This window comes from Pongo pygmaeus, chromosome 12 (assembly GCF_028885625.2).
Source record: "Pongo pygmaeus isolate AG05252 chromosome 12, NHGRI_mPonPyg2-v2.0_pri, whole genome shotgun sequence".
Classification (NCBI taxonomy): Eukaryota; Metazoa; Chordata; class Mammalia; order Primates; family Hominidae; genus Pongo; species Pongo pygmaeus.
In genome coordinates this window covers 105,113,869-105,139,955 of record NC_072385.2, presented here as the reverse complement: position 1 = coordinate 105,139,955, position 26,087 = coordinate 105,113,869, and the positions used below count along the sequence as shown (strand labels likewise).

General features: G+C 40.7%; 1 protein-coding gene across 6 annotated transcripts in view; it reads left to right on the top strand.

Moving 5' to 3' along the window:
* The first annotated feature begins 5,200 nt into the window (after positions 1 to 5,200).
* SPDYA (speedy/RINGO cell cycle regulator family member A) overlaps positions 5,201 to 26,087 on the top strand; it is a 43,171-nt gene continuing 22,284 nt past the window's right edge. For 2 of the 6 annotated variants that reach the window (XM_054474132.2, XM_054474136.2), the window contains exons 1-5: positions 9,081 to 9,239; positions 12,733 to 12,806; positions 14,105 to 14,357; positions 17,167 to 17,225; positions 20,449 to 20,534. In XM_054474132.2, coding sequence (XP_054330107.1) covers positions 14,123 to 14,357; positions 17,167 to 17,225; positions 20,449 to 20,534 — 380 coding nt within the window. In that variant the 5' untranslated portion in view covers positions 9,081 to 9,239; positions 12,733 to 12,806; positions 14,105 to 14,122. Of the gene's footprint in view, positions 8,904 to 9,080; positions 10,059 to 12,732; positions 12,807 to 14,104; positions 14,358 to 17,166; positions 17,226 to 20,448; positions 20,535 to 26,087 lie in introns of those variants that run through there. The other 4 variants (XM_054474134.2, XM_054474131.2, XM_054474135.2 and 1 more) reach the window with 4 other exon arrangements.

Genomic DNA, 26,087 nt, shown 5'->3' with positions numbered 1-26,087 from the left:
TTCTGTAATTCCAGTGTCACTAATTTATATTGTTCTTTCCTCTGATTTTTTTCAGGTTAGTGATTTTTTTGTATACAATTTAATCCAAATGTTATGACATTCAGAAATCATAAAACACAGTAGATATCTGTTATAATGTGGTGTATCACATGGATTATAAAGCAAAGTTATGGTCGATTTCTATTCTTGAAAGAATCAACTACAGTGAATCCTTTGCATTTGAAGCCTTAACATGCGTTGCTTTAATTTTGCCCAGGGACAAATTTTAATAATCAGCAAGACTGGTTTGTGCAAAGCGTTGAGTCATCAGGTATTTAGAGCCTAGCCAGCTACCCAGTATCCATGCTGCCATATCCCTTCATTGTAAAAAGTACCTAAACATTTGTGAAATGATTTTTTTTAGCTGAAAAATGCTGGCAAGAAGAATTTTAAAGCTTAAAATAGGTGGTAAATTTGAAGTATGAGTGTGTTCACGAGAAACATACGCTTTTCAAAAAAATTTTTATTCAAGGCAAAGCAAGGAACATCTTGAGATACGTCTCTTAAGAATATAAAGATGTATTATTTTAAGCCAAGGAGCTGAAATATATCTCAGTTTATAAATTCAGGTATATTCTTTTTGTCATGGCAACCATAACTTTTGAACCAAAAAAAATTGTTTTTACATCTTTATGCTGAAAATGTGTTTAGAGTAGGAATATGGTCAGGCTGAATTTGCTGTTGCTCCCTAACCAAATTCCACCTCTTGTTTTCCTTGTGAGTCTATGGCTAAATCAAAGCTGCCCCTGAGAAGAGACTTAATCCAAGCCTGATTGTACTAGTGGCATCACTTAGAAGTAGGCTTTGCTTCTTCCTAGTAGATCTTAATGTTTTATAATTCCTTAAAACAGCTGAAAATTGGGACAACATACTTTACGCAATGAACAGTAGTTAAATAGGAAATAAACTAGTTCCATATAAGTATACACCTAGAGTTTTAATTACCTTTATAATGTTTCTTAAGCAAAAGTGAAACTTAGATACAATTGTGATTGGATACTTAGATACTAAGTGAAACTTAGTGTAACAATTTTGATCTGTTAAATTGGATTTTACATGTACATTTGAATGCCAGAATTTTTAAATAAATCCCCTGGTTAGGACATTTTAAAAGTCAAAGCTTGTTTTCTTCAACCACTACCTTCTACATTGGTTGACTTAGACCGTAAGCTTTTTAAGTTTCTCATTGTAATTTACCTTCTCATGCAGATTGCTGATGTTTTATTAAACCTTATTTTTACAAAAATGACCATAAATCTTTGCTTCTTTCCTCTTAGGGATCTTTGCTAGTTTATGTGGTTATGAAATATCTTACTTACAACACCACATTGTTTGGGGTATACAGGGTGGAAGATAGCAAGTGAACGGGGTGCGAGTGGGGAGGGTGTGTGTGTGTGTGTGTAAGAGAGAACAAACTAACTGCCTGAGGCTAATAGGTTCAGCATTCCTTTCAGATACTATATGCAAAAAGGTGGGAACCTAAGGTCTGTTCCTGGAAGCTTTTCAATGAAGCCTCGCATAGGATCGGCAAGTTAAAATATGTATTAATTTTTACAGCTGCCTAATCAGAATGATTCAGCAGATTTACAGGTCAAATTTTTCCTACAAAAGCAGTGACATCAGAGCTAAACATCTAGAACTTTCATAGATTATTGTACAAATTTATTAAAAGGCACAGTAATTTATGGTCTATCATGTAAACACTGATTCTCGACAAAACCACAAAGGCAAGTAATACAGTGCAACAGAAAAAAGTAGTCCAGAGGAGTTTCTTTTTTTTGAGAGAGAGAGAGTCTTGCTCTTGTTGCTCAGGCTGGAGGGCAATAGCATGATCTTGGCTCACTGCAACCTCCACCTCCCAGGTTCAAGTGATTCGCCTGCCTCAGCCTCCCGAGTAGCTGGGATTACAGGCGCCCACCACCACACCCAGCTAATTTTTGTATTTTTAGTAGAGACGGGGTTTCACCATGTTGGCCAGGCTGGTCTCTAACTCCTGATCTCATGATCTCCCTGCCTCGGCCTCCCAAAGTGCTGGGATTATAGGCGTGAGCCTGTAAGAAAACATTAAGTGTTTTCTTAATGTAACAAGTTTAATCTGAAGTAAGTCTTAAATCTCCTAGTACATTTTTTGGAAAAAAAGCCAAGGAAACAAAACCAGAGTGTTGAAATGCTACCTCCAATATATGTATAACTCAAACTGATAACTGGCATAGTTTCTGACAGTGCTGCTGCTTACCAGCAGGTTATTGACAGACTGACACCTGTTCCATTCTTGAATAAATATAAACTTTGTCTCTCTAGCTCTTGGTTTAATAAAAATCCCTGAGAAGGAGGATGTGCAGGGTGGAGTTGCTGGAGAAAACTTAATGTCTTGAAGAACTCATAACTACTCAATTTACCAACTTAAAAATTAAGCTACATACTAGGAAATGTAGCTTATCACATGTAATAAGGAATTGAGATTATCAGGAAATCTTGTGTGAGGCTCAGGATCCAACGTATAACTGGGCCCAGCACATAAAACTTTTACCTGACTTCAATAAGAAATTTCAGCCGGGCGCAGTGGCTCACGCCTGTAATCCCAGCACTTTTGGGAGGCTGAGGCAGGCGGATCATGAGGTCAGGAGATCGAGACCATCCTGGCGAACATGGTGAAACCCTGTTTCTACTAAAAACATAAAAAATTAGCCGGGCGTGGTGGCGGTCACCTGTAGTCCCAGCTATTGGGGAGGCTGAGGCAGGAGAATGGCGTGAATCCGGGAGGTGGAGCTTGCAGTGAGCAGAGATTGCACCACTGCACTCCAGTCTGGGCGACAGAGCGAGACTCCGTCTCAAAAAAAAAAAAAAAAAAAATTTTTTTTTAGAAACACAGGTCTCTTCCAGTGTAATTGCCTCAGATTTTGTAGCACGTTTCTTAACTGGAGCTTGATAATTCCACTGAAATTAATTCTATTGGTCATATTAAAGAACTAGGTTAAAAAGTCTTTATTGCTGTACTGTAAAGCCTGTTTTGAGTGGAAGACCCTAATCTTCTTGTAGTGAATTCCCCGAACTCTGGGTATGCTCACTGACAACACAAGTTGTAATCCTTTTTTTTTTTTTTTTTTTTTTGAGACAGGGTCTCACTCTCTCACCCAGGCTGGAGTGCAGTAGCCTGATCACAGCTCACTGAAGCCTCAGCCTCCCAGGCTCGGGTGATCCTGCCCCCTTGGCCTCCCAAAGTGCTGGGAGAATTATAGGCATGAGCCACCATGCCCAGCCCATTTTAATTTTAATACATCATCAATTATTTCTTATACAGATCCATTAGGATGTTGAATGCTCCTTTAAAACTTTGTTGTATTTGTCGTCCAGGCACGGTGGCTCACGCTTGTAATCCCAGCACTTTGGGAGGCCGAGGCGGGCCGATCACGAGGTTAAGAGATCGAGACCATCCTGGCCAACATGGTGAAACCCTGTCTCTACTAAAAAAAAATACAAAAAATAGCTGGACGTGGTGCGCACCTGTAGTCCCAGCTCCTCGGGAGGCTGGGGCAGGAGAATCACTTGAACCTGGGAGGTGGAGATTGCAGTGATCCAAGATGGCGCCATTGCACTCCAGCCTGTGCAACAAGAGGGAAACTCCGTCTCAAAAAAAAAAAAAAAACTTTGTTACATTTGTCTTTAAAAGACATAAGGCCTAGATCAGTCTTGTATGTGACTAAAATGTAGCTCTTATGGGCAGGGTTTTTTTTTGTTTTTTGAGACGGTCTTGCTGTGGTGCCCAGGCTGGAGCACAGTGGCACAATCTCAGCTCACTGCAACCTCCTGGGCTCAAGCTATCCTTCCACCTTAGCCTGCGTAGTAGGTGGGACTACAGGCATGCGCCACCACACCTGCTAATTTTTGTAGAGTGGGGGGTTTTACCATGTTGCCTAGGATAGTCTCCAACTCCTGAGCTCAAGTGATCCGCCCACCTCAGCCTGGCAAAGTGTTGGGATTACAGGCATGAGCCATTGCGCCCATGCAGGTATTTTTTTTCTCTTTTGTTCACTGATTCGTATCTCCTCATCGTAGAGTGGCGCGTGCCACATAGGAGGCATGCAGATACTTGCTTAATGAATGGCAAGTGGGTGTCAAAAATCTACTTGTATTACTGTTTTGACACCTTGACCTGAAGAAGTTAACCACAAATAATAAAATTCCAGTTTTTCTTTATCCTCATGTAACTGCTTTTGTCTCTTATGACAAGAATGCTGAAGTCTCAAGGAGAAAATTGATTTGAGTCTGTACTGCCAAAATAAATGGTTTGTCAAAACTCTGGCCCCTACTTTGTAAAATATTGGTAAGTATAAGAAGTCGGCCAGGCACGGTGGCTCACGCCTGTAATCCCAGCACTTTGGGAGGCCAAGGCGGGCAGATCACTTGAGATCAGGAGTTCGAGACCAGCCTGGCCAACATGGGGAAACCCTGTCTCTACCAAAAGTACAAAAATTAGCCAGGCATGGTGGCACACACCTGTAATCCCAGCAACTCGGGAAGCTGAGTTTCTTGAAGGAGCATTTTGCAGCTAGCACCTGACAGGCATAGTGGAGAAGTTGCCTGTTACTGAGAACAAACATCGCAAGATCCTTAGGATTACTTTCTTGCCTCCCCTTTCTATAGTCTCTATTCTGTTTTCTTGATCTTAATGTCACCTTTGTAGTGAGCCACCTCACATATTTTAGGAAAGTTGTATAATTTGTGTAATATTTTGTCTTTCAGAATTCACCCAGTAAGTATGAGCACTTAAAACTAGGAATCAAACTTGGAAAGGCTGTTGCCTCATCTAGCACAAGTATTATGTCATAGGCAGTATGGAGAAAGATCAGCTATCTTCTGTAAGGAACAAAAAAGTGATACAGTGGAGAAAACTATTCTAGACAGAAATTTAATACAGTTATCTTGTTAGAATGATTGTTCTACTTCTTTTGTTGTTGCTTTTGTTTTGTTTTCTGATTCGGGGTCTTGCTCTGTCACCCAGGCTGGAGTGCAGTGGCACCATCTTGGCTCACTGCAGCCTCCGTCTCCTGGGTCCAGGCAGGTCTCCCACCTCAGCCTCCCGAGTAGCTGGGATAACAGGAGCGTGCCACTGTGCCCGGCTAATTTTGCACTTTTAGTAGAGACGGGATTTCACCTGGTCTCAGGTGATCCACCCACTTCGGCCTCCCAAAGTGTGCTGAGATTACAGGCATGAGCCACCGTGCCCGGCCAATTGTTCTATTTTTGATACTTCTCAGAGCTTTTAATCTCTTTAACTTAAAAGAACAGTCACCCAGGCTGAATACGTGGTCTCAGTGCAGAATTAACACAAAAGAAATTTGGCCCAATTTGTCTCAAAGACCCTTACAAATTCCGTCAAGTAAGAGAGGGAAGGGATATTGCATGAACGTAGCAACTATCCCTGCTTTCAAGTGGTTTAGCAGGTTGGATAGAACCATTTACTAGAAAAGGGTGCTGTCTTCTGTGTTACACTTTGAAAGATCATCTAGTCGGCTGGGCATGGTGGCTCACGCCTGTAATCCCAGCACTTAGGGAGGCCGAGGCGGGTGGATCACAAGGTCAGGAGATGGAGACCATCCTGACTAACACGGTGAAACCCCGTTTCTACTAAAAATACAAAAAATTAGCCGGGTGCGGTGGCAGGCGCCTGTAGTCCCAGCTACTCGGGAGGCTGAGGTAGGAGAATGGGGTGAACACGGGAGGCAGAGCTTGCAGTGAGCCGATATCGCGCCACTGCACTCCAGCCTGGGCGACAGAGCGAGACTCCATCTCAAAAAAAAAAAAAAAAAAAAATCATCTAGTCACAGAAAACCTGAAAATAAGTTGGCAAGATGTAAACTAATGGGAACTCTTAAAATTGGTAACAATGCTTGGAAAATGAATTTAGCATTTATAACCTTTTAAAGTTGAATATGTGCATGCCCTACAGCCCATCAATTTCACTTTAAAGCATTTATACAAAAAGTGCACCATGGTGCATAAACAAGCAACGTAGTCAAAATATTTGATTTTAGGTCGTAGACATTCACCAATCAGACCACCAGTTAATCAGAACTTGAACCAGCTGTAAACAATATGGCCTTGCAGAGGCGTTGCTCATGGCATTTACAGTAGCAAAAGGATCCAAATGCCCAAAAAAATGACCCAAATGCCCATTGACAGGAGCATTGGTATATTATGGTATATTACTGGAACAGAAAGCATCAATGAAAATGATTCACAGTGTTATGCATTAGCATGGCTAAATCTATGAGGAATACTGAGGTTGAATAGTTCACAAATAAAACTTGTGTTTTAGGATATGCAAAGAAAAGAGAATGGGGAACAGTCGCCTCCTGGGGATCATAATGGGAGAAGGAGGAGCATACAGAATCTCAACAGTATTGTTGATGTCCTGTCTCTTGGATGTTAGGTTCATGTGTTTTGGTAGGTGGTGGCTTCACAAGTTTTTATTATGTCTCAGCCTCCACATATGCTACATGTTTTGTACATTTTTAAAGTATGTATGCAATCATATTTATATATAATTGTATCTGTATACATAAACATTTTTATTTTAAAAAGCTGGTTAATAAGATTACATAAATGAGAATTTCAGAAAATGCTACAGGAATTCAAGCGTGGCACACAGCCTGCACTTACTAAGCACTCAAATGATGATGAGCTGATTAATTTAAGCTGGGTCTCAAAGGATGGATACCAGACAAATTTTAAATGAGAGTGATGAAGAGAGCACACTACAATATGCAAGGTCAAAGAAGTGGGAAAGTTCAAAACAAGTATGAGTGTTTCTCTCATTCTTACTGGATAATAGGAGATACATTTAGGAAAGGAGAGTTAAGAAATTAGAATGGGGACAACCTGGAGGCACTGCAGGACACAGTGCAGGAGATGATCAAGTTATGGACAATCAATGCTTTTTTAGTGGGGAAAAGCCATGCTTAGAGACAAAGAAATAAATAGTTCAGTTAAGTGTTTTGAGTTCTCATTTAATCCCAGGTCAAATGAAAAGAGGCAAGAAGGAAGCTAACAACACCTACTGTGGACCAGTGCACTGCTAGTTTGCTCACTATCAAATTTGCCACAGACGCTTTTACAGAGTTGGTGGTATCACCCTACTTTTACATTTAATGAGAGGTGCCGGGGTTAAATGATTTGACCACGTTCATTCAGCTAGTAAAATGGTAGTACCTGAATTCAAACCAAGTGTATATGATTCTAAAGTATATTCACTTTTCTCCACACACCAACATAGTTTAAAAAACAAAACAAACTCAGGAATGAGAACACTCAAGAAGGCTTAGTTGGTAGTAACCCTTTACTTGAAATCAAAACTTAAGCAATAAGCTGCTTCCCTGATAGCCTAATGAACATTTATGTGTATTTGCTGGCTTTTATATGCAAATTTTACATGTTTCCTTTGTGAAGATTTTGGGATCCTAAAGAACCTTGTCATAACTACTTTGTGCATTATACAGTCACATGCATTTCCCTCATGGCACAACTCACTGTGCCTTGTATTTTAGTTGTGTCCATATCTGTCTAGCTTGGAAGCTCTAGAAAGGTAAGGCCATGTTATCTTCATCATTGTGGTACTTGCCATGCCTCTTTGTGTTTTTCATGTAGTGGAAATTCATTGTTCAGTAAATATTTTATACTCGAGGCTGGAAATTAATCATCACAGTACCGGTACCTTGCAAAAACAAGGGGAAGAGCAGGGAGAAGTCAGGAAGGATCCTTAGGGAAAAGCCAGAGGAATGAAGCTTGAAGCAGCCATTTTCCTCAAGATTTTCACAACCAGTTGATGCTTCTTGGCCCATTCTCCCATTTATAGGCCAGGGAGAAAGAATCAAGGGCATGTGTAAGGAAAAATAAGTTCTCAGTTGGCCCCCTCCTCATACTTGTAGGTGAATTTGCCATTATTGTGCTGTGTGTGGGAAGCACAAGAAGGAAGGAGTTAACTCGTTCTTCAGAACTGCTGATTGAGGAGCTATTTGCTGGAAGTACCACAAGTAGGCAGAGCCAGGTTGCCTTTTAAGAGTAATCGTTGTATTAGCCAAAAAATCTGGAAGCAATCCAAATATTGAAATGACTTAAATGGTCCATCCACTCTGGAATATTATGCAGTCATTGAAAACGTTTAGAAAGACTAGCAACATGAAAAAAGCCGTGATATGGAGACCAAAAAAAAAAAAAAAAAAAGGTTACGCTGGGTGTGGTGGTTTAGGATTGTAATCCCAGTGGGAGGATCGCCTGAGTCCAGGAGTTCAAGGCCAGCCTGGGCCACATAGGACTCTGTTCTACAAGGCATGTTTAAAAATTAGGCGGGCGTGGCGGCACCTGTGGTCCCAGCTACTCAGGAGGCTGAGGCGGGAGAATCGCTTGAACCCGGGAGGCAGAGGTTGCAGTGAGCCGAGATCGTGCCACTGCTCCAGCCTAGGCGACAGAGCGAGACCCCGTCTCAAAAAGAAAGAAAAAGCCGGTTATACCTTAGGAGGGACATAAGGAAAGGATCGGGGGATCAAAAAGCTGTGAAGAATTCTTTTTATGTATTAAGCACCCACATAGTCAAAGGCTAGGACAAAGCCAAAAAGATTCCTGCTGCAGATTCACAGTTACAATAGCATGGCCCCTTCTCACAAGAAGCCACCGTATTCACACGTTGTGCTTTTCTCAGTTCAAGCGGCCTCTCCCTTTTGAGTAACCAGGGTAACCACGCTGTGCCCGAGTGTGCCGGGCGGGGAGGTGAGGCCGCAGCCCCAGCCCCGCGGGGCCTGGTTGTCTACTAGAAGAGAAGTAAGCGGCCCCAACGCAAGCCTGACTGCGAGACGTGTCCAAGAGAGGTAGGTCGAGTGAAGAGGGTTGTGTCAGTTTTGCGCGGGCTGGCGGGATAACGGAAGAGTGAGGCCCGCAGCCGAGGCTCGGGCGGGCGGGGGGCAGGGAGGGGCGGGGTTCGCCTGCGCGCACTCGCAGGCAGGCCCCGCCCCCTCGGCCGGCTCTGCGCGCTGATTGGCCCCTGCCGGCCTCGCGCTCCCTCGCTCCGGGTTGGCGGGAGACCTTCGAGCGGGTACAGCTGCTGGCGAGCGACCGGCGAGCAACCGTCTGAGGCCAGGAGCGCTGCGGCGGAGGCTTGACCGCTGCTGCCCGGCCCTCTCCCGCGCAGCCCCGGGCTTCCGCAGGTACCTGTGCTCGCCCGCAGGAAGGGCCTCGCAGGCGAATCTCCAGTTTCGAGTGTGCCTGGTCCCTGGGTTCGCTCGCCGGTGACCCCACCGCCCGCATTAGATGAGAAGGCGGTGCTCCAGCCTCGTCCTCACGCCGCCTCCCGTGGGCGCCCTCAGCTGCCTTCGCGGCGACGACACACGCGCTCCCCGCAGCGGGCTCTGGGCTGAGGGGCCTGGCGAGGGAGGCAGTGGCCGCCCTCCGCCCGGCGTAGCGGGTGAAGGTTCTAGGGGGAGGACGGGCAGGGCGGAGACCGGAGGCTGCTCCCGAAGCTCGGCCGTCGGCTCGGAGGGAGGGCCCTGGGCAGGCGCTCCCGTCTCCACGTGTGTCCGCCGCCTTTATTGTGGGGGGAATGGAGATTTGGGGGGTCTTTTTAATAAATCCTACCTCCTTATGTCCCATTAAACACCTCTTTTTGTCCCCAAGATCGTCTGCCCCAGAATTTAGAGATCTGAGCTGCTGTGTCTCAGTACCAGGCCCGTAGCCCATTTCTCAGAATTCACGAAGATTCTGTTACATGACATCCAGTAGGACTGGAGGCCCCCTAGCCTCAACCTTTTAAAAAGCCTTATGCCGAGTTGGGCGAATCCTTGAGGTCAGGATTCGAGAGCAGCCCACGGCGAAAACCCGGTCTCTACAAAAAAATAATGAAAAAAAAAAATTAACCGGGCATGGTGGTGCGCACCTGTAATCCCAGCTACTCGGGAGGCTGAGGGGGGAGAATCGCTTGAACCCGGGAGGCAGAGGTGGCAGTGAGCCGAGATCGCCTTATAGCTGGGGTTAGCTGGTTTTGTTTTCTTGGCAAGGTGACGATAAGTAATACTGGAGTGCTTACTATGTGTCAAGTGTTTTACACGTGATTTTATTTAATATTTAACACAGTGATTTACTGGTTAAAGAATATGGGACTTTGATTTCAGTTCTGCATTCAAATTCTAGCTTTATCACTTACTAACTATAAGCCTTTGGGAAATTAACTTCTTTAAGCCTCAAATTTCTTATCTAGAAAATAAGGATAAAATAATACCTACCACATAGAGATGTTTTGAGAATTAAATGAGATAATGCATGTAACACATTCATCAGTGTCTGGCACATATTCTCTGTGTGTGACTGCACTCATAAGGAAGTTAAGGCTTACTTGCCTGTCCTGACTGAGTTGCCAATGGATATTGCTATTAGGTTTTTCATATAGGCAAATGAATCCCCAAACAACTTCTGCTTGTTTCATATTATGGCTGGGAACCACCACCCTTTATATTACCCCCCAGAGAAGAGGTTATTTCAGATGCCTCTAGAATTTTTGTGATTTACTTACCAAAAGAAAGAAAGAAAATCCCGGACATCCTATTCAAGTATGAATTCTGGTATAATTTTTTTAATGTTCATGGAGTCCATATAAAAATTCATTGAAGGAGGCCGAGCATGGTGGCTCACGCCTGTAAATCCCAGCGCTTTGGGAGGCCGAGGCGGGCCGATCACCTCAGGTCAGGAGTTGGAGACCAGCCTGGCCAACATGGCAAAACCTCATCTCTACTAAAAATACGAAAATTAGCGGGGCGTGGTGGCAGGCGCCTGTAATCCCAACTACTCAGGAGGCTGAGGCTGGAGAATCACTTGAACCCAGGAGGCGGAGGTTGCAGTGAGCCGAGATCGAGCCATTGCACTCCAGCCTGGGCGACAAGAGCGAAACTCCGTCTCAAAAAAAAAAAAAAAAAAATCATTAAAGGATTTTACCTGATGAGCGTAGTTTCTCCTACTTCTCCTTCTTTCCCCATCTCTTGCCCTTCCTAAAATGGCTCATATTTTTAATTTGGTTTTCGTTCTTTTCCTCTTGCTTGCTCTATCAGAACTCTCATTCTCTTGGTATATCTAAATGAAGAGCAAAATTAAAAGATACCCTTAGGTAGAAATTGACCAAGACTAGCATTGACAGCGTCTTCTCCTTCAGCTTGTTGTACGTACCTTTCCTGCCACTGTTTGCTTATTGAAGACAATGAAGGTCCACTTGGGGAATTTCAGACATTTTCTTCTCATTCAGTTTTCTGAAATTGTATGTGAAATATCCCAACACATACATAAGGGTTTAGAGGAATAGTGTAAAGACGCCTACTGTGGACATATTTTACCTTTTTGATTGATAGAAAATTTGCATTATATTTTATTATATATCCATGGTTGTTTTAATATAAAAGCACTATTTTAGGTTACTTAGCATTGAGTAAAACTTATCTTGTGGAATATGTGCCACAGTTATTTTGTGTTCTGGTACATTCCACCCAAGTCTAGCCCCAACACTCAAATTTGAAGCAGAATTTTTAGCCATGGTACTATACCACTGATAACTCCATAGTAGAATTTGAGAAGCCTAACTACTCTTTAGTTTCTTCTATCTAGATTCTTTTTTTTTTTTTTTTTTTTGAGACGGAGTCTTGCTCTGTTGCCCAGGCTAGAGTGCAGTGGCATGATCTCAGCTCACTGCAACCTCTGCCTCCTGGGTTCAAGCAATTCTCCTGTCTCAGCCTCCCCAGTAGCTGGGACTACAGGCACCTACACCATGCCTGGCTAATTTTTGTATTTTTAGTAGAGACAGGGTTTCACCATGTCGATCAGGCTGGTCTCGAACTCCTGACCTCAGGTGATCCGCCCACCTCAGCCTCCCAAAGTGCTGGGATTACAGGCGTGAGCCACCATGCCTGGCTCGTCTATCTAGATTTAAGGCTGCTCTTACTTTGAAAAAAATATGCAGATGAGGCCTCCAGCTGTCTCCCAGATGAGGTGAGCAGGCAAGAGCAGAAAGTTCTTACTCAAGTCTCAAGGCTCAATTTATCAGCTGTTCCTCTTTCTGTGGAGTTTATAACCCACACCCCAAGTACATAATTGCCTTCAATTTGGCAGGACTTTAGGATCTAGGAAGAAAGATGGGATGAGAGGAGCAATTAGATAAGTATATTCCTCTGCCTAGTTCTTCAAAATGTAGCCCTGTACTACCTAATATGGTAGCCACTGGCCACTTGTGGCTATTAAACACTTGAAACTGAATAATTTAATTTTTACTTTAAAAACTGAAGGAGCATATTTTTCTGTTACAAATTACTTCATTTTTAAAAATAGGACTGCATTTCACTTTTACTGTTGAAAAATTAGTATCAGAACAGATTTGTATGTAAGCATATTCATCTAAAGTAACAAAAAAAAGAAAGAATTGAGATATGCTGTAAGAGGAAAATACGCAGCAGATTTCAAAGACTTAGAATGTGAACTATCTCACTGATTTTTATATTGATTACATGTTAAAATGGTATTTTGGACATTGGGTTACATAAACTTTATTATTAAAAGTAATTTTATCTGTTTTGTAAGGTGGCTGTAAAAATACAAAATTACATATGTGGCTTATATTATATTGGACAGTGCTGCTCTAACCTCACTAAATCCAATCTTATTTTCCAGTCCTTCCTTCAGAAGGGAAATTTCTGAGGGTCAGGAAGGGGAATCTGTACCTCACTTCTTGAACACCAAGGAAGGTATGGCTGCCTGAGTCACTGTGAGGTTGCTTCAGAGGTTCTCAGTAGGGTCCTAGAGTAGTTTCCTGTGTTGCCTATTTATACCTCCATTTCCCATTACCCTAGAAATATTTGACCACAAAAATAATACTAAGTGTAGTAATTATGTGAACTAATCACCACCAAAGAAGGTGATGATTATGTATATTGTTAAATATTGATAGATTAACTTTGTCTCAGATTTTATTAGATTATAACAACATACATTCATATACACTTGTAATCAGTCACTCAAATAGCTTTGTCATACACTTACAACTTTAAAAATTAGAACAGGCCAGGCACGGTGGCTCAAGCCCGTAATTCCCACACTTTGGGAGGCTGAGGCGAGAGGATGGCTTGAGCTCAGCAATTTGAGAGCAGCCTGGGCAACATAGTGAGACCTCATCTCTACAAAAATTTAAAAAATTAGCCAGATGTGGTGGCATACACCTGTGGTCCCAACTACAAGGGAAGCTAAGGAGGGAGGATCACTTGAGTCCAGGAGGTCGAGGCTGCAGTGAGCCGTAATCATGCCAACGTACTCCAGTCTGGGTGACAGAGCAAGACCCTGTCTGAAACACACACACACACACACACACACACACACACACACACGAAACAAAAGGAAAACAGAAAAGTAAAATAAAAATTAGACCAATTTATGAAAAGCCTTCAAAGCACATCTACATTTTTTGCTAGAATTGCTTTCAACTTTTCAATAAATACCAATAAATGCTTATTGAATAAGTGAATTTTATAATATATCAAGGAATTTACCAATAAAGAGATACGGGGTTTTGTGGGGGGGGGTGCTTTGTAATATAATACTTGATAATAAGTTCTGGAAATAGTTGTCCTTGTTTATAAAAAATTTGAGGTGGCATATAACAACAATATAATAAAATTATGTCAATTCAAGCAGAATAGAAAAAATTAGAAAATTAGCAGGAAAAAAGAAGACTACAAATAAATTATGAAGTCAGCATCATTTCTATAATTAACTTTCAAATTTGGTTGAGTTCTGCAACCAAAGCAAAATGGCATACAGTATCTTATTATTTGGGAAGAGGATGTCTATTTGTTACCCAAAAGAAGCATAGCTTTTCCTAGCGCTGAATTTCAAAAGCAATTTTTAATAGGAGTCACTGTCACAAATAACATTTTAATGGCAAGTTTAGTAACATTTTATATGACTGCATATGGTAGTATCGTCCAGTTAGTTGTTTATATATGAAATGAATGCATGTGATGAATAATTGTATGTTTTATTTTTACAGGAATATTGGGAAACCAAAATGAGGCACAATCAGATGTGTTGTGAGACACCACCTACTGTCACTGTTTATGTAAAATCAGGGTCAAATAGATCACATCAGCCTAAAAAGCCCATTACTCTGAAGCGTCCTATTTTTAAAGATAATTGGCAAGCATTTGAAAAAAATACACATAATAACAACAAATCTAAACGCCCCAAAGGACCTTGTCTGGTTATACAGCGTCAGGATATGACTGCTTTCTTTAAATTATTTGGTAGGTTTAAAATATTGTAATTAGTGGTAATTATAAAGTACTAAAAACCTAGAATATAAACATCTAATTGTTTTTATTCTGATCAAAGAGGATATCATTATTTTTGTATTAAATTTCCCATCTCCAACCAAATTTTTTGTTTTACTTAGTCTTTTTTTTTCAATGTTGGGTTTTTGTTTGTTTTGTTTCCTTATGGATTAAAAATTCATACTCATCTAGCTTCTAGACTACTTAAATCCAGATGTCAAATGTAAATTCTGGGCAATTCAACTTCGTAGCCCATGGCATGAGTTTTATTTGACCTAAAGTAAAATACTACATAAAGACTCAGGTGAGCTAACTGACCCAGTTTGACTGGGCCTAAGGGGTTTCCCAGGACTTTCTCTGCTAAACCCAAGAAAACTAGGAAGCTTGGTCACACTAGAGAAGTTTCAGGATAACAGTTTGGGAACATTGTTAAAAATTAACTATGCTTTATCATGTCCATATAATGAAACTGAGTTTGAATTTGTTTAGGTTATGAGACAGTGCTACTTTGCTGATACATTTCTTAACATTGGCAAAAAGAAACTTCTTTATAGTACTGTACTCCTAACAAGGAAAGAGAGGGAATTTTTTTTTTTTTTTTGAGGTAGGGTAATAAGGTAAACAGATTAGAAAAAGGGGTAGGATAGATGAGTTCTGAAAAATATTTGGAGTAATGAATCCAGTCAAGTAGATGCTACAGTCTGGTAGATTGTAGCTTCCTTGTTTCTAGAGGAAGGTCAGGCTCATTAAAGCAAGCTAGTTACGATTTAAAGAAAAGCAAAATGAAAAGATGAAAAAGGAAAAAAATGTAAGGAATGTAAGTAGAAAAAGATATAAAGATGCTTCCCCATCAGATTTAGAATGTTAATAAAAGTTCCCCTTCTTTTCATTAAGAGCAGAACAAAATTATTACCTGCAAACTTTTTTAGTACCCAAAACTCATCGTCAGAAACAAGGGAAAATACCTGGCTGTACCATTTTAGGTAACTTAAGAAATATAAATAGAGGCTGGGCGCGGTGGCTCACACCTGTAATCCCAGCACTTTGAGGCCGAGGCAGGCAGATCAGCTGAGGTCAGGAGTTCAAGACCAGCCTGACCAACATGGAGAAACCCTGTCTCAACTAAAAATATAAAATTAGCCGGGTGTGGTGGCACATACCTGTAATCCCAGCTACTTGGGAGGCTGAGGCAGGAGAATCGCTTGAACCCGGGAGGCGGAGGTTGCAGTGAGCCGAGATCACACCATTGCACTCCAGCCTGGGCAACAAGAGTGAAACTCTGTCTCAAAAAAAAAAGAAAGAAATATAAATAGAATTAATGGGCCATGCACAGTGGCTCATGCCTGTGATCCCAGCACTTTAGGAGGCTGAAGGGGGCGGATCACTTGAAGCCAGGAGTTCGAGACCAGCCTGGCCAGGAGTTCGAGACCAGCCTGGCCAACATGGTGAAACCCCATCGGGCATGGTGGCACATGCCTGTAATCCCAGCTACTTGGGAGGCGGAGGCAGGAGAATCACTTGAACCTGGGAGGTGGAGGCTACAGTTGAGCCGAGATCATGCCACTGCACTCCAGCCTGGGTGACAGAGCAAGACTCTGTCTCAAAAAAAAAAAAAAAAAAGTCTGGATATGGTGACTCATGCCTGTAATCCTAGCACTTTGGGAGGCCAAGGCAAGTGGATCGCTTGAGCTCAAGAGTTCAAGACCAGCCTGGGGCAATGTGGTGAAACCCCCTCTCTAAAATAAAAAAAAAAAAAAAAATTATCTGGGCATGGTGGTGCATACCTGTAGTCCCAGCTATTTGGGGGGCTGAGGTGGGAGGATCTCAAACCCAGGAGGTTGAGGCTACAGTTGAGCCAAGATCACGCCACTATACTCCAGCCTGGGTGAGAAAGTGAGACCCTGTTTAAAAAAGGAAAAAAAAATTAGCAAGGCAGAAATTATTATTCTCAGGAAATCAGTAGTTATTCTTGGAACTTTCCGTGTGACTACATTGATGATATTTTACTGTACACAAATGAATATAAAGAAGTTATGCCTTTTTACTTAAAATGAAGAAGAGGAGCCTGGCGTGGTGGCATGCACCTGTAGTTCCAGCTACTCAGGAGTCTGAAGCCAGAGGATCACTTGAGCCCAGGAGTTCAAGGCCCACCTGGGCAACATAGTGAGACCCTGTCTCTTTAAAAAAAAAAAAAAAAAGAGAAAGGGGGAATGGAAAAAAAGCGGATTTTTCTAGATTACATTCTGACAACTATTAATGTATTTTGAGATTATATATTTTAGCCCTTTAGAATTGAAATATTCTACCTACTTTCTAGATGTTATTATTTTTAACAATGTGTTTGTTTGTTGATCTTTTTATCCTGATAGTTTTTTCAAAATGTTAATTATAAATAACTAATGAATTATGAATCCTTTTTATATAGACATTTTCATATGTATTTGAGTAATAGAAAGTGGAATAGAGATAAATAGGAGAGAAGAATGCAAAACTAAAAATACTGTTGGATATTCAGTAAACCAAACACTTCTACCGTTCTCCAATCTGAGCCATATATTAAGGCAAATCAGATGGCATGATTAAGGATAAAGCAGCAGTTTTTTGTACAGTCCTTGCAATGGTAAATACACCAAAGAACTGAAAACTCCACCTTAGGCAACACTGGTTCATTCATTTTTGTTTTATTTCTAAGCACCATGTATAATCTCTTGACATAGAAATTAATTCTTCAAAAGGAAACATTCTGTTTTTAAAAACAAGTTATAGCTATCTTTTGTTGTAGATGACGATTTAATTCAAGATTTCTTGTGGATGGACTGCTGCTGTAAAATTGCAGACAAGGTAAATTTGGTAACAGTATAACAATTAACCAGCATTATAATGTAACTGAACCATTAGAGCTTTAATGAGACCTTATAAGAATTTTCTATCTTATTAGTTATGATTAAGAAAAGAGCTAGTGGCCAGGTGCAGTGGCTCACACACCTGTAATCCCAAAACTTTGGGAGGCTGAGGTGGGTGGATCACTTGAAGCCAGGAGTTGGAGACCAGCCTGGGCAACGTAGTGAGACCCCCATCTCTAAAAAATTTAAAAATTAGCCAGGTATGGTGGCATGCACCTGTAATTCCAGCCACCCAGCTGAGGTGGGAGGATCACTTGAACCCAGAAGTTGGAGGATACAGTGAGCTATGATCAATTGTGCCACTGCATTCCAGCCTGGACAATAGAGCAAGACTCTGTCTCTAAATAAATTAATTAAATTTAAAAATTAAAAAAATAAGAGCTAGCCTGCACTGCTCCTTCAAAGCAGAAGCTTTACACATTAATTTCTGGAATTAGCATATAGCATAGATTCAGTCTATACTTGAGGAATTGTAGAATATTATTGATTACATTTAAATGACCTTAAATTTGTATTTGATTGAAAACAAATCAAAACAGGTGTGGCAGCTCATGCCTGTAATCCCAACACTGTGAAAGGCCAAGGAGAGAGGATCGCTTAAGCCCAGGAGTTCCAAGACCAGCCTTGGCAACATAGGGAGACCTGGTCTCTAAAAAAAAAAAAAAAAAAAAAAAAAAAAAAATATATATATATATATATATATATATATATATATATAAATCTGGACATGGTGACTCATACCAGTAGTCACAGCTACTTAGAAGGCTGAGGTAGGAGGATTGCTTGAGCCAGGGAGGTCAAGGCTGCAGTGAGCTGTGATACCACCACTGCACTCCAGCGTGGGTGACAGAGCAAGACCCTGTCTCAAAAATGAACAAAAACCAAAAAACCACAAACAGAAAATCAGTATAGACTTAATACATTTTGATCAGTTATTACCTTTTATCAGGCTGTGGAGAAAAAATATTCTGAGATTTACTTTACTAAGGTAGTCTGCATTTTAGTATTTTGTAAGTCAGAGAAAACCTCAGTAATTTGTAGGGTAAAATTAGTTTAACATGTTTAGGAATCAGTGTTTCATAAAAGAATGTCTAACTTACACACTGGGAGCAGCGATGTTTCTATGTTCTTTAGATTTTGTTGAATGGTTAAAATTTCAGCTTTGTCGCTCATACCTGTGATCCTAGTGCTTTGGGATGCTGAGGCAGGCAGATCACCTGAGGTCAGGAGTTCAAGACCAGCCTGGCCAACATGGAGAAACCCCGTCCCTACTAAAAATACAAAAATTAGCCGGGTGTGGTGGCATGCACCCATAGTCCCAGCTACTCGGGAGGCTGAGACAGGAGAATTGTTTGATCCCAGGAGGCAGAGGTTGCAGTGAGCCGAGACCAAGCCACTGCACTCCAGCCTGGGCGACAGATCGAGACTCTGTCTCAAAAAAATAATAATAATAAAATAAAATTTCAGCTTTGTATTTTTCAATTTTTTTCTTTTAGAAAAAAATTTCTCGTGCTATCTAAGAATTTTCAGCTTTGTAAATGCCATTTTGTACCAAGCAGTCATATTTGAAAATTAAGCGTGACTTTACATCACTACTAGCCAACAGTAAAGGGAGTGAGTGGAAGGTTAGCTTGTGATTAAATACAAAGTACTGGGGTGAAGATTTTTATTTAAGCTTAAGGTGACAGGGATACACTAGAAGAAGGATTATAAAAATTTTTAAATTTCATTTTGGAAAATTTAAAACATACACAATTTGAAGTAAATAGAATAGAACAAAGAGCCTCCATATGCATCTCATCTAGCTACAATAGATAACTGTGGCCGTTCTTGTCTCTTCTAACGCCTCTCACCAAAAACGATTATTTTGAAGCTGATCCCAGACATCCTAACATTTTATCCATAAATATTTCACAATATATCACTAAAAGTTAAGGGCTGTTTTAAAACAATTACAATGTCATAGTACTTTTAAAAATTAACAGTGATGCTGTAATATCAAATATACAATTCATGTGGAGTTATGATGTGGTTTTCTTTTTCTTTTCTTTTTTTTTTTCTTTTCGAGATGGAGTCTCACTCTGTCATCCAGGCTGGAGTGCAGAGGTGCGATCTCAGCTCACTGCAACCTCCACCTCCCAGGTTCAAGCAATTCTCCTACCTCAGCCTCCCGAATGTCTGGGATTACAGGCATGTGCCACCACGCCCGGCTAATTTTTCTGTATTTTTAGTAGAGATGGGGTTTCACCATATTGGCCAGGCTGGTCTCGAACTCCTGACCTTGTGATCCACCCGCCTCGACCTCCCAAAGTGCTGGGATTACAGGTGTGAGCCACTGCGCCTGTCAGGAAGTTTTAAACTTTATGGTTTTAAGGTGCAGTAAAGTTGCGCAGAAGGGTGCAATGTTTGAAAAGTAACTACCTGGAGTACTGTCCTAACACTATCTCAAGGGTACTTTACTGGAAGTTACTGTGAAAACTTGGTATCACCTTTGTGGCAAATCCTGTTACAATAGGATGAATAAATGTCTTAAGAGAGATAATCTGATACATTATTATAATTGTTTTTAATTTGAACAGACAGAACCTGGCATATGTGCTAATAATCAGGCTAGAGATGTATCTTTCTAATAATATATTTAAAACACATTCTCCCCATGAAAATAGAGCCATGTTATTCTAATTTCTGAAGTCATTTGGAAATCATTTTAAAAAGTTATTTTAAAAAGTGAGTATGGATGTCTGCAACTAAAAGGGTTTAGAAAAATTATATATACACATACATACACACAAATAGAGATAGCAAACATGGCAAATTTGGTGCATCTAAGTGCATGGCTGTTCATTTTGCTGTTACTTCAGTTTTTGTATAGGTTTGAAATTTAAATTAGATAAAAGTGGGATTTTAGCTCAAACTATTGGCAATAATAAAATTTAGGAGTCCATTCTAGTTTATAATGATATAATAAATAATCAAGAAATACTTTTCACTATTCACACGGTGGATTACAGAAAGCCAAAAATTAAGTACACAATTCTATAATAAGTAACGTTTTATTGTTTTAGCTTATTCATCAGAAAATTTTAAAGTTAACTATTTTAAAGCAGTTTTATTTATGAAAGCAAAACATTAATATTAATTTTTAACTTTTTTCCTTATAGTATCTTTTGGCTATGACCTTTGTTTATTTCAAGAGGGCTAAATTTACTATAAGTGAGCATACCAGGATAAATTTCTTTATTGCTCTGTAAGTATACTTTCTACTAAGTGATTTTTGTGTTATCTATTATATATATTACACCTTATTTAAAACAGAGGCTGTTTAAACCCTTATGTATATCTTTTAGTAGGCCTTCCTGTATAAATGCTATACATTTTTTACTTTAATAGGATATTTTTATGTTTTTTTCACTTATCATGCTATATGCCTAAGATTTCCTTTTTTATTTATTTATTTATTTTTGAGAAGGAATCTCGCTCTATTGCCAGGCTGGAGTGCAGTGGCACGATCCTGACTCACTGCAACCTCTGACTCCCTGGTTCAAGTGATTATCCTGCCTCAGCCTCCCAAGTAGCTGAGATTACAGGCACGTGCCACCACGCTCAGCTAATTTTTGTATTTTTAGTAGAGACGGGGTTTCACCATGTTGGCCAGGATGGTCTTGATCTCCTGACCTCGTGATCTGCCCGCCTCGGCCTTCCAAAGTGCTGGTATTACAGATGTGCGCCACTGCGCCTGGCCAAGATTTCTTGGAGTATTCCACTTCAGTTTGTATTGCATGTTTTACATTTTTCAGAATGCTTCCATATAAATTATCCCAAATTCTCCTCTTTGTGACTTAGATATTTTTAAAAACCAGAATATTCTGTGAAATTTTCAATTAATATATAGTAAAAATCACCATCATCATTGCCCTTTTACATTGAACAACTTGTGGAAAATGCTCTAAACGTAGTCTTTGTGGACCTATATCTATAACATAGGCATTATTCATATTTGATACCATTGGTATTCACTGGCTCTTTTACTAAACACACCGAGCTGTGACAAAGGAATAGTTTGTTTTCCAATTCTTCCATTCACTTTATATTAGTTTATATGCATTGTAATCTGTGAAATGTTTTTCCAATCTATAGGTCAGAATTCATTTAGAATTTGTATTATTTAAGAATATGTTTCTGGCCAGGCACGGTGGCTCACACCTGTAATCCCAACGCTTTGGGAAGCCGAGGCGGGTGGATCATCTGAGGTCAGGAGTTCGATACCAGCCTGGCCAACATAGTTGAAAGCCTGTCTCTACTAAAAATACAAAAGTTAGCTGGGTGTGGTGGCGGGCACCTATAATCCCAGCTACTCGGTAGGCTGAGGCAGGAGAATCGCTTGAACCCGGGAGGTGGAGGTTGCAGTGAGCCGAAATCACACCACTGCACTCCAGCCTGGGAGACAGAGCAAGACTCCCTCTCAGGAAAAAAAAAAAAAAAAAAAAGAATATATGTCCTTTTCTACCCTATAGCTGGATATAATGCTGCACTTGGGAATGCATGAATATATATATATGTTTTTTTTTGAGACGGAGTCTCACTGTGTCACCCAGGCTGGAGTGCAGTGGCGTGATCTTGGCTCACTGCAACCTCCACCTCCCAGGTTCAAGCAATTCTGCCTCAGCTTCCCAAGTAGCTGGGATTACAGGCTCCCGCCACCACGCCCAACTAATTTTTTGTATTTTTAGTGGAGACGAGGTTTTACCATGTTGGCCAGGCTGGTCTCGAACTCCTGACCTCAAGTGATCCGCCTGCCTCAGCCTCCCAAAGTGCTAGGATTACAAGGGTGAGCCACCGCGCCCAGCCACATGAATATAATTTTAAGTGTTTAACTAGAGAACACATATAAAAAATATTTAAGTTGAATACCACAATAGCTGTCAGCACTGAAGGTAAAGTTTTTACTCAAAGTGTATTTAATTCAGAATCAAAGAGTTATTAAAGAAATAGGACTAGGCTGGGTACAGTGGCTTATGCCTGTAATCCCAGCACTTTGGGAGGCTGGGGCGGAAGGATTGCTTCAGGCTGGAAGTCCAAGACCAGCCCGGACAACATAGTAAGTCTCTACAAAAATAAAAATAAAAAAAGTAGCCAGGCATGGTGGCATGTGCCTGTAGTGCCAGCTACTTGGGAGGCTGAGATGAAGAGGATCACTTGAGCCCAGGAGTTCAAGGCTGCAGTGAGCTATGACCACCACTATACTCCAGCCTGGGCAACAGAGCAAGATGCTGTCAGGGAAGAAAAAAAACAAAACAGGACTAGAAACTGATCTCTTTTTTCTTTTTCTTTTTTTTTTTTTTTTTTTTTTTTTTGAGACGGAGTCTCTCTCTGTCGCCCAGGCTGGAGTGCAGTGGCATTACCTCGGCTCGCTGCAACCTCCACCTCCCAGGTTCAAGCAATTCTCCTGCCTCAACCTCCTGAATAGCTGGAACTACAGGCGCATGCCACCACGCCCGGCTAATTTTTTTTGTATTTTTAGTAGAGATGGGGTTTCACTGTGTTAGCCAGGATGGTCTCGATCTCCTGACCTCATAATACGCCTGCTTCGGCCTCCCAAAGTGCTGGGATTACAGACGTGAGCCACCACTCCCGGCCAAAGAAACTGATTTCTACTTGTATTCAGGAGATACATTTTCCAGTGCACAGGGAAAAATGAACTCAAAATTTGGGATGATTGCTAAGCTGTAAAAATATAATAGTATTAGGTAATACTGAGTACTATGTGCAAGGCACCACAAAAAATTTTAATGTAGTATTAACTCATTGAATTTTCCCTATGAAATAAATTTTTTATTATCCCCATTTTACAGATGAGGAAACTGAGAGGAAGATTAAGTACTTTCTAAGAACAAACAAGTTAGTAAGCAGCAAAGCAGGGGCACAAACTCAGGAGTGGTTATCAATGACCAAATTCAGCCATCGACCACTAAGTTAAATTGCTGTTTATATATCTCAGTATTGTATTGTATCTATGTTGATGCAATATTTATTTTGTGGCTTTTTCACCTGAGAATTAAAAACAAACCAAAAGAAGCTTTAGTTTAAATGTTACTCGATGCCTGAAATTGAATTCGTTTCACTTGTTTTATAAAGTTATTACCAGTAGAGCACTATTGAGTTTATGCAATACAATTATCTGTAAGGTTGTATTGCATATTGTATTATGTAAGCTCCATATTAAAAATAACATGAATTATAATTTCCATTTTAAGTCTAGTCATACTTTTTGTATGACCTCAATAGTTCTCCTTGTTAAATATTTTCTCAGCCATAGTTCTAAAGCTCAAGTTCTTTTCCTTTCTATACAGTCTTACAATGTTTCCTTTCTGTGTATTCTTATAAGACTCTGAACTTCTATTATCATTCTTCCACATTGTCTTTCACAATTATTTATTTCATACTTACTTGCCTTCTCTACTTAATTGTAGGCTCCTTATGGGCAAGGAACATATAACATTTTATTTCATCTTCCCATTACTAACATATAGGAGGTTCTTAATTTTTTTTTTTTTTGAGACAGGGTCTCACTCTGTCACCCAGGCTGGAGTGCAGCAGCATGATCTTGGCTCACTGCAACCTCTATCTCTAGGGTTAAAGTGATCTTCTTGCCTCAGCCTCCTGAGTAGCTGGGACCACAGGCACATAGCACCACACCCGGCTAATTTTTTATTTTTTTTAAAAGATGGAGTTTTGCCATGTTGCCCAGGCTGGTCTCAAACTCCTGACTTCAAGCCATCCTTCCCAAAGTGCTGGAATTACAGGCGTGAGCCACACACCTGGCCTTCTGGCTGCTTTTAAGACCTCTTTTTCTTTGGTGTTTGGCACTGGTTTCTTTTTAATAACTTAATTTGGATTTGGTAAGCTTTCTGGATTTGAAGATTAAGGATTGATGTTTTTTGTTTTTGTTTTTTTTGTTTTTTGAGATGGAGTCTTGCTCTGTCACCCAGGCTGGAGTGCATTGGCACGATCTTGGCTCACTGCAACCTCTGCCACCCAGGTTTAAGCAATCCTTCCACCTCAATCTCCCGAGTATCTGGGACTACACACACAGACCACCATGCCTAGTTAACTTTTGTATTTTTAGTAGAGACAGGGTTTCACCATATTGGCCAGACTGGCCTCGAACTCCTGACCTCAGGTAATCCACCCGCCTCAGCCTCCCAAAGTACTGGGATTACAGACGTGAGCCACTGAGCCTGGCCTGAAGATTGATGCCTTTCAACAGACAACTCAGAAAATTCTATCCACTGTCTCTTCAAATATTCCTCTTCCTCTGTTATCTCCTTTTTCTCCTTTTGAAACCAATTAAACTTGTTATGCCTCGCTCAGTCTTCCACATCACTTACCTTTGAAATTTTCTTTTTCTTTCTTTCTCTCTCTTTTTTTTTTTTTTTTTTTGAGACAGTCTCACTGTTGCCCAGGCTGGAGTGCAGTGATGTGATCTCAGCTCACTGTGATCTCCACCTCCCTGGATCAAGGGATCCTCCCACCTCAATCTCCCGAATAGCTGGGACCACAGGCGTTCACCACAACACCCAGCTAATTTTTTGTTATTTTTTTGTAGAGATGGGGTTTCTCCATGTTGCCCAGGCTGGGTTTCGAACTCCTCAGCTCAAGCAATCCACCTGCCTCAGCCTTCTAAAGTGTTGGGATTACAGGCGTGAGCCACTGGACCCATCCCCATCTTTGCTATTTTCTTTTTTCTTTTTTTTTTTTTTTTTTGAGACAGTCGCTCTGTCGCCCAAGCTGGAGTGCTCAGCTTACTGCAAGCTCCGCCTCCGGGTTCACGCCATTCTCCTGCCTCAGCCCCCCGAGTAGCTGGGACTACTGGCGCCCGCCACCACGCCTGGCTAATTTTTTTGTATTTTTTAGTAGAGACGGGGTTTCACCGCGTTAGCCAGGATGGTCTCAATCTCCTGACCTCGTGATCCACCCGCCTCGGCCTCTCAAAGTGCTGGGATTATAGGCATGAGCCATCGAGCCGGGCCAATCTTTGCTATTTTCTATCTATGTTTCTTTGGGCTGCGTTTTAGATCATTTATTTAGATTTATCTCTCAGTTCAGTAATTTTATCTTCAGCTTATGTCTAATATGCTAATTAATTTCATTATAAAATTTTCCATTTATAAAAGTTCTATTTTCTTATTTTTCAAATATACTTTTCCATTTATCGTATTATCTTTACTGGAAATAGTTATTCTTACGTTTTGTGTCTATTCCATTACTTTCAGATTTCAGGGTCTGTTTCTGTTCTTGGTACCTTGTTCCCTTATGTGTTTTGTAATATTTTTATTGTAAGTTGCCTGTTTTTCTTGGAAAGTCATCTGTGAGACTTGTATTATTTCCAATGAGAAATCTACCCCATCCTAATCATGGTGCCTGTGTTATCGAACGTTTTTTTTTTTTCTCTGAGTACTTTTAAGATTTATCACTGGTTTTGAGCAATTTGATTGTGGTGTTCACTGGTTTAATTTTCTTCATGTTTCATGTGCTTTGAGGTTCATTGAACTTCTTTGTAGGTTTATAGTTTTTATTAAATTTCAAAATCTTTCAGCTGTTACTCCTTCAAATGTCTTCTGTCCACCTGATTTTCTGTCTGCCCTATTCAGATTACAGGGCATTGAAAGAATCCTTCATTGTTATTGATACTGGCCTTCAGAGTCTCCAATTCTGCCTATTTCTTGAAGTCCCACATCAAACTGATGCTCTGTTTATTTTTTCTTAATTTAATTTTTTTTCTTTTTTCTTTTTTTTTTTT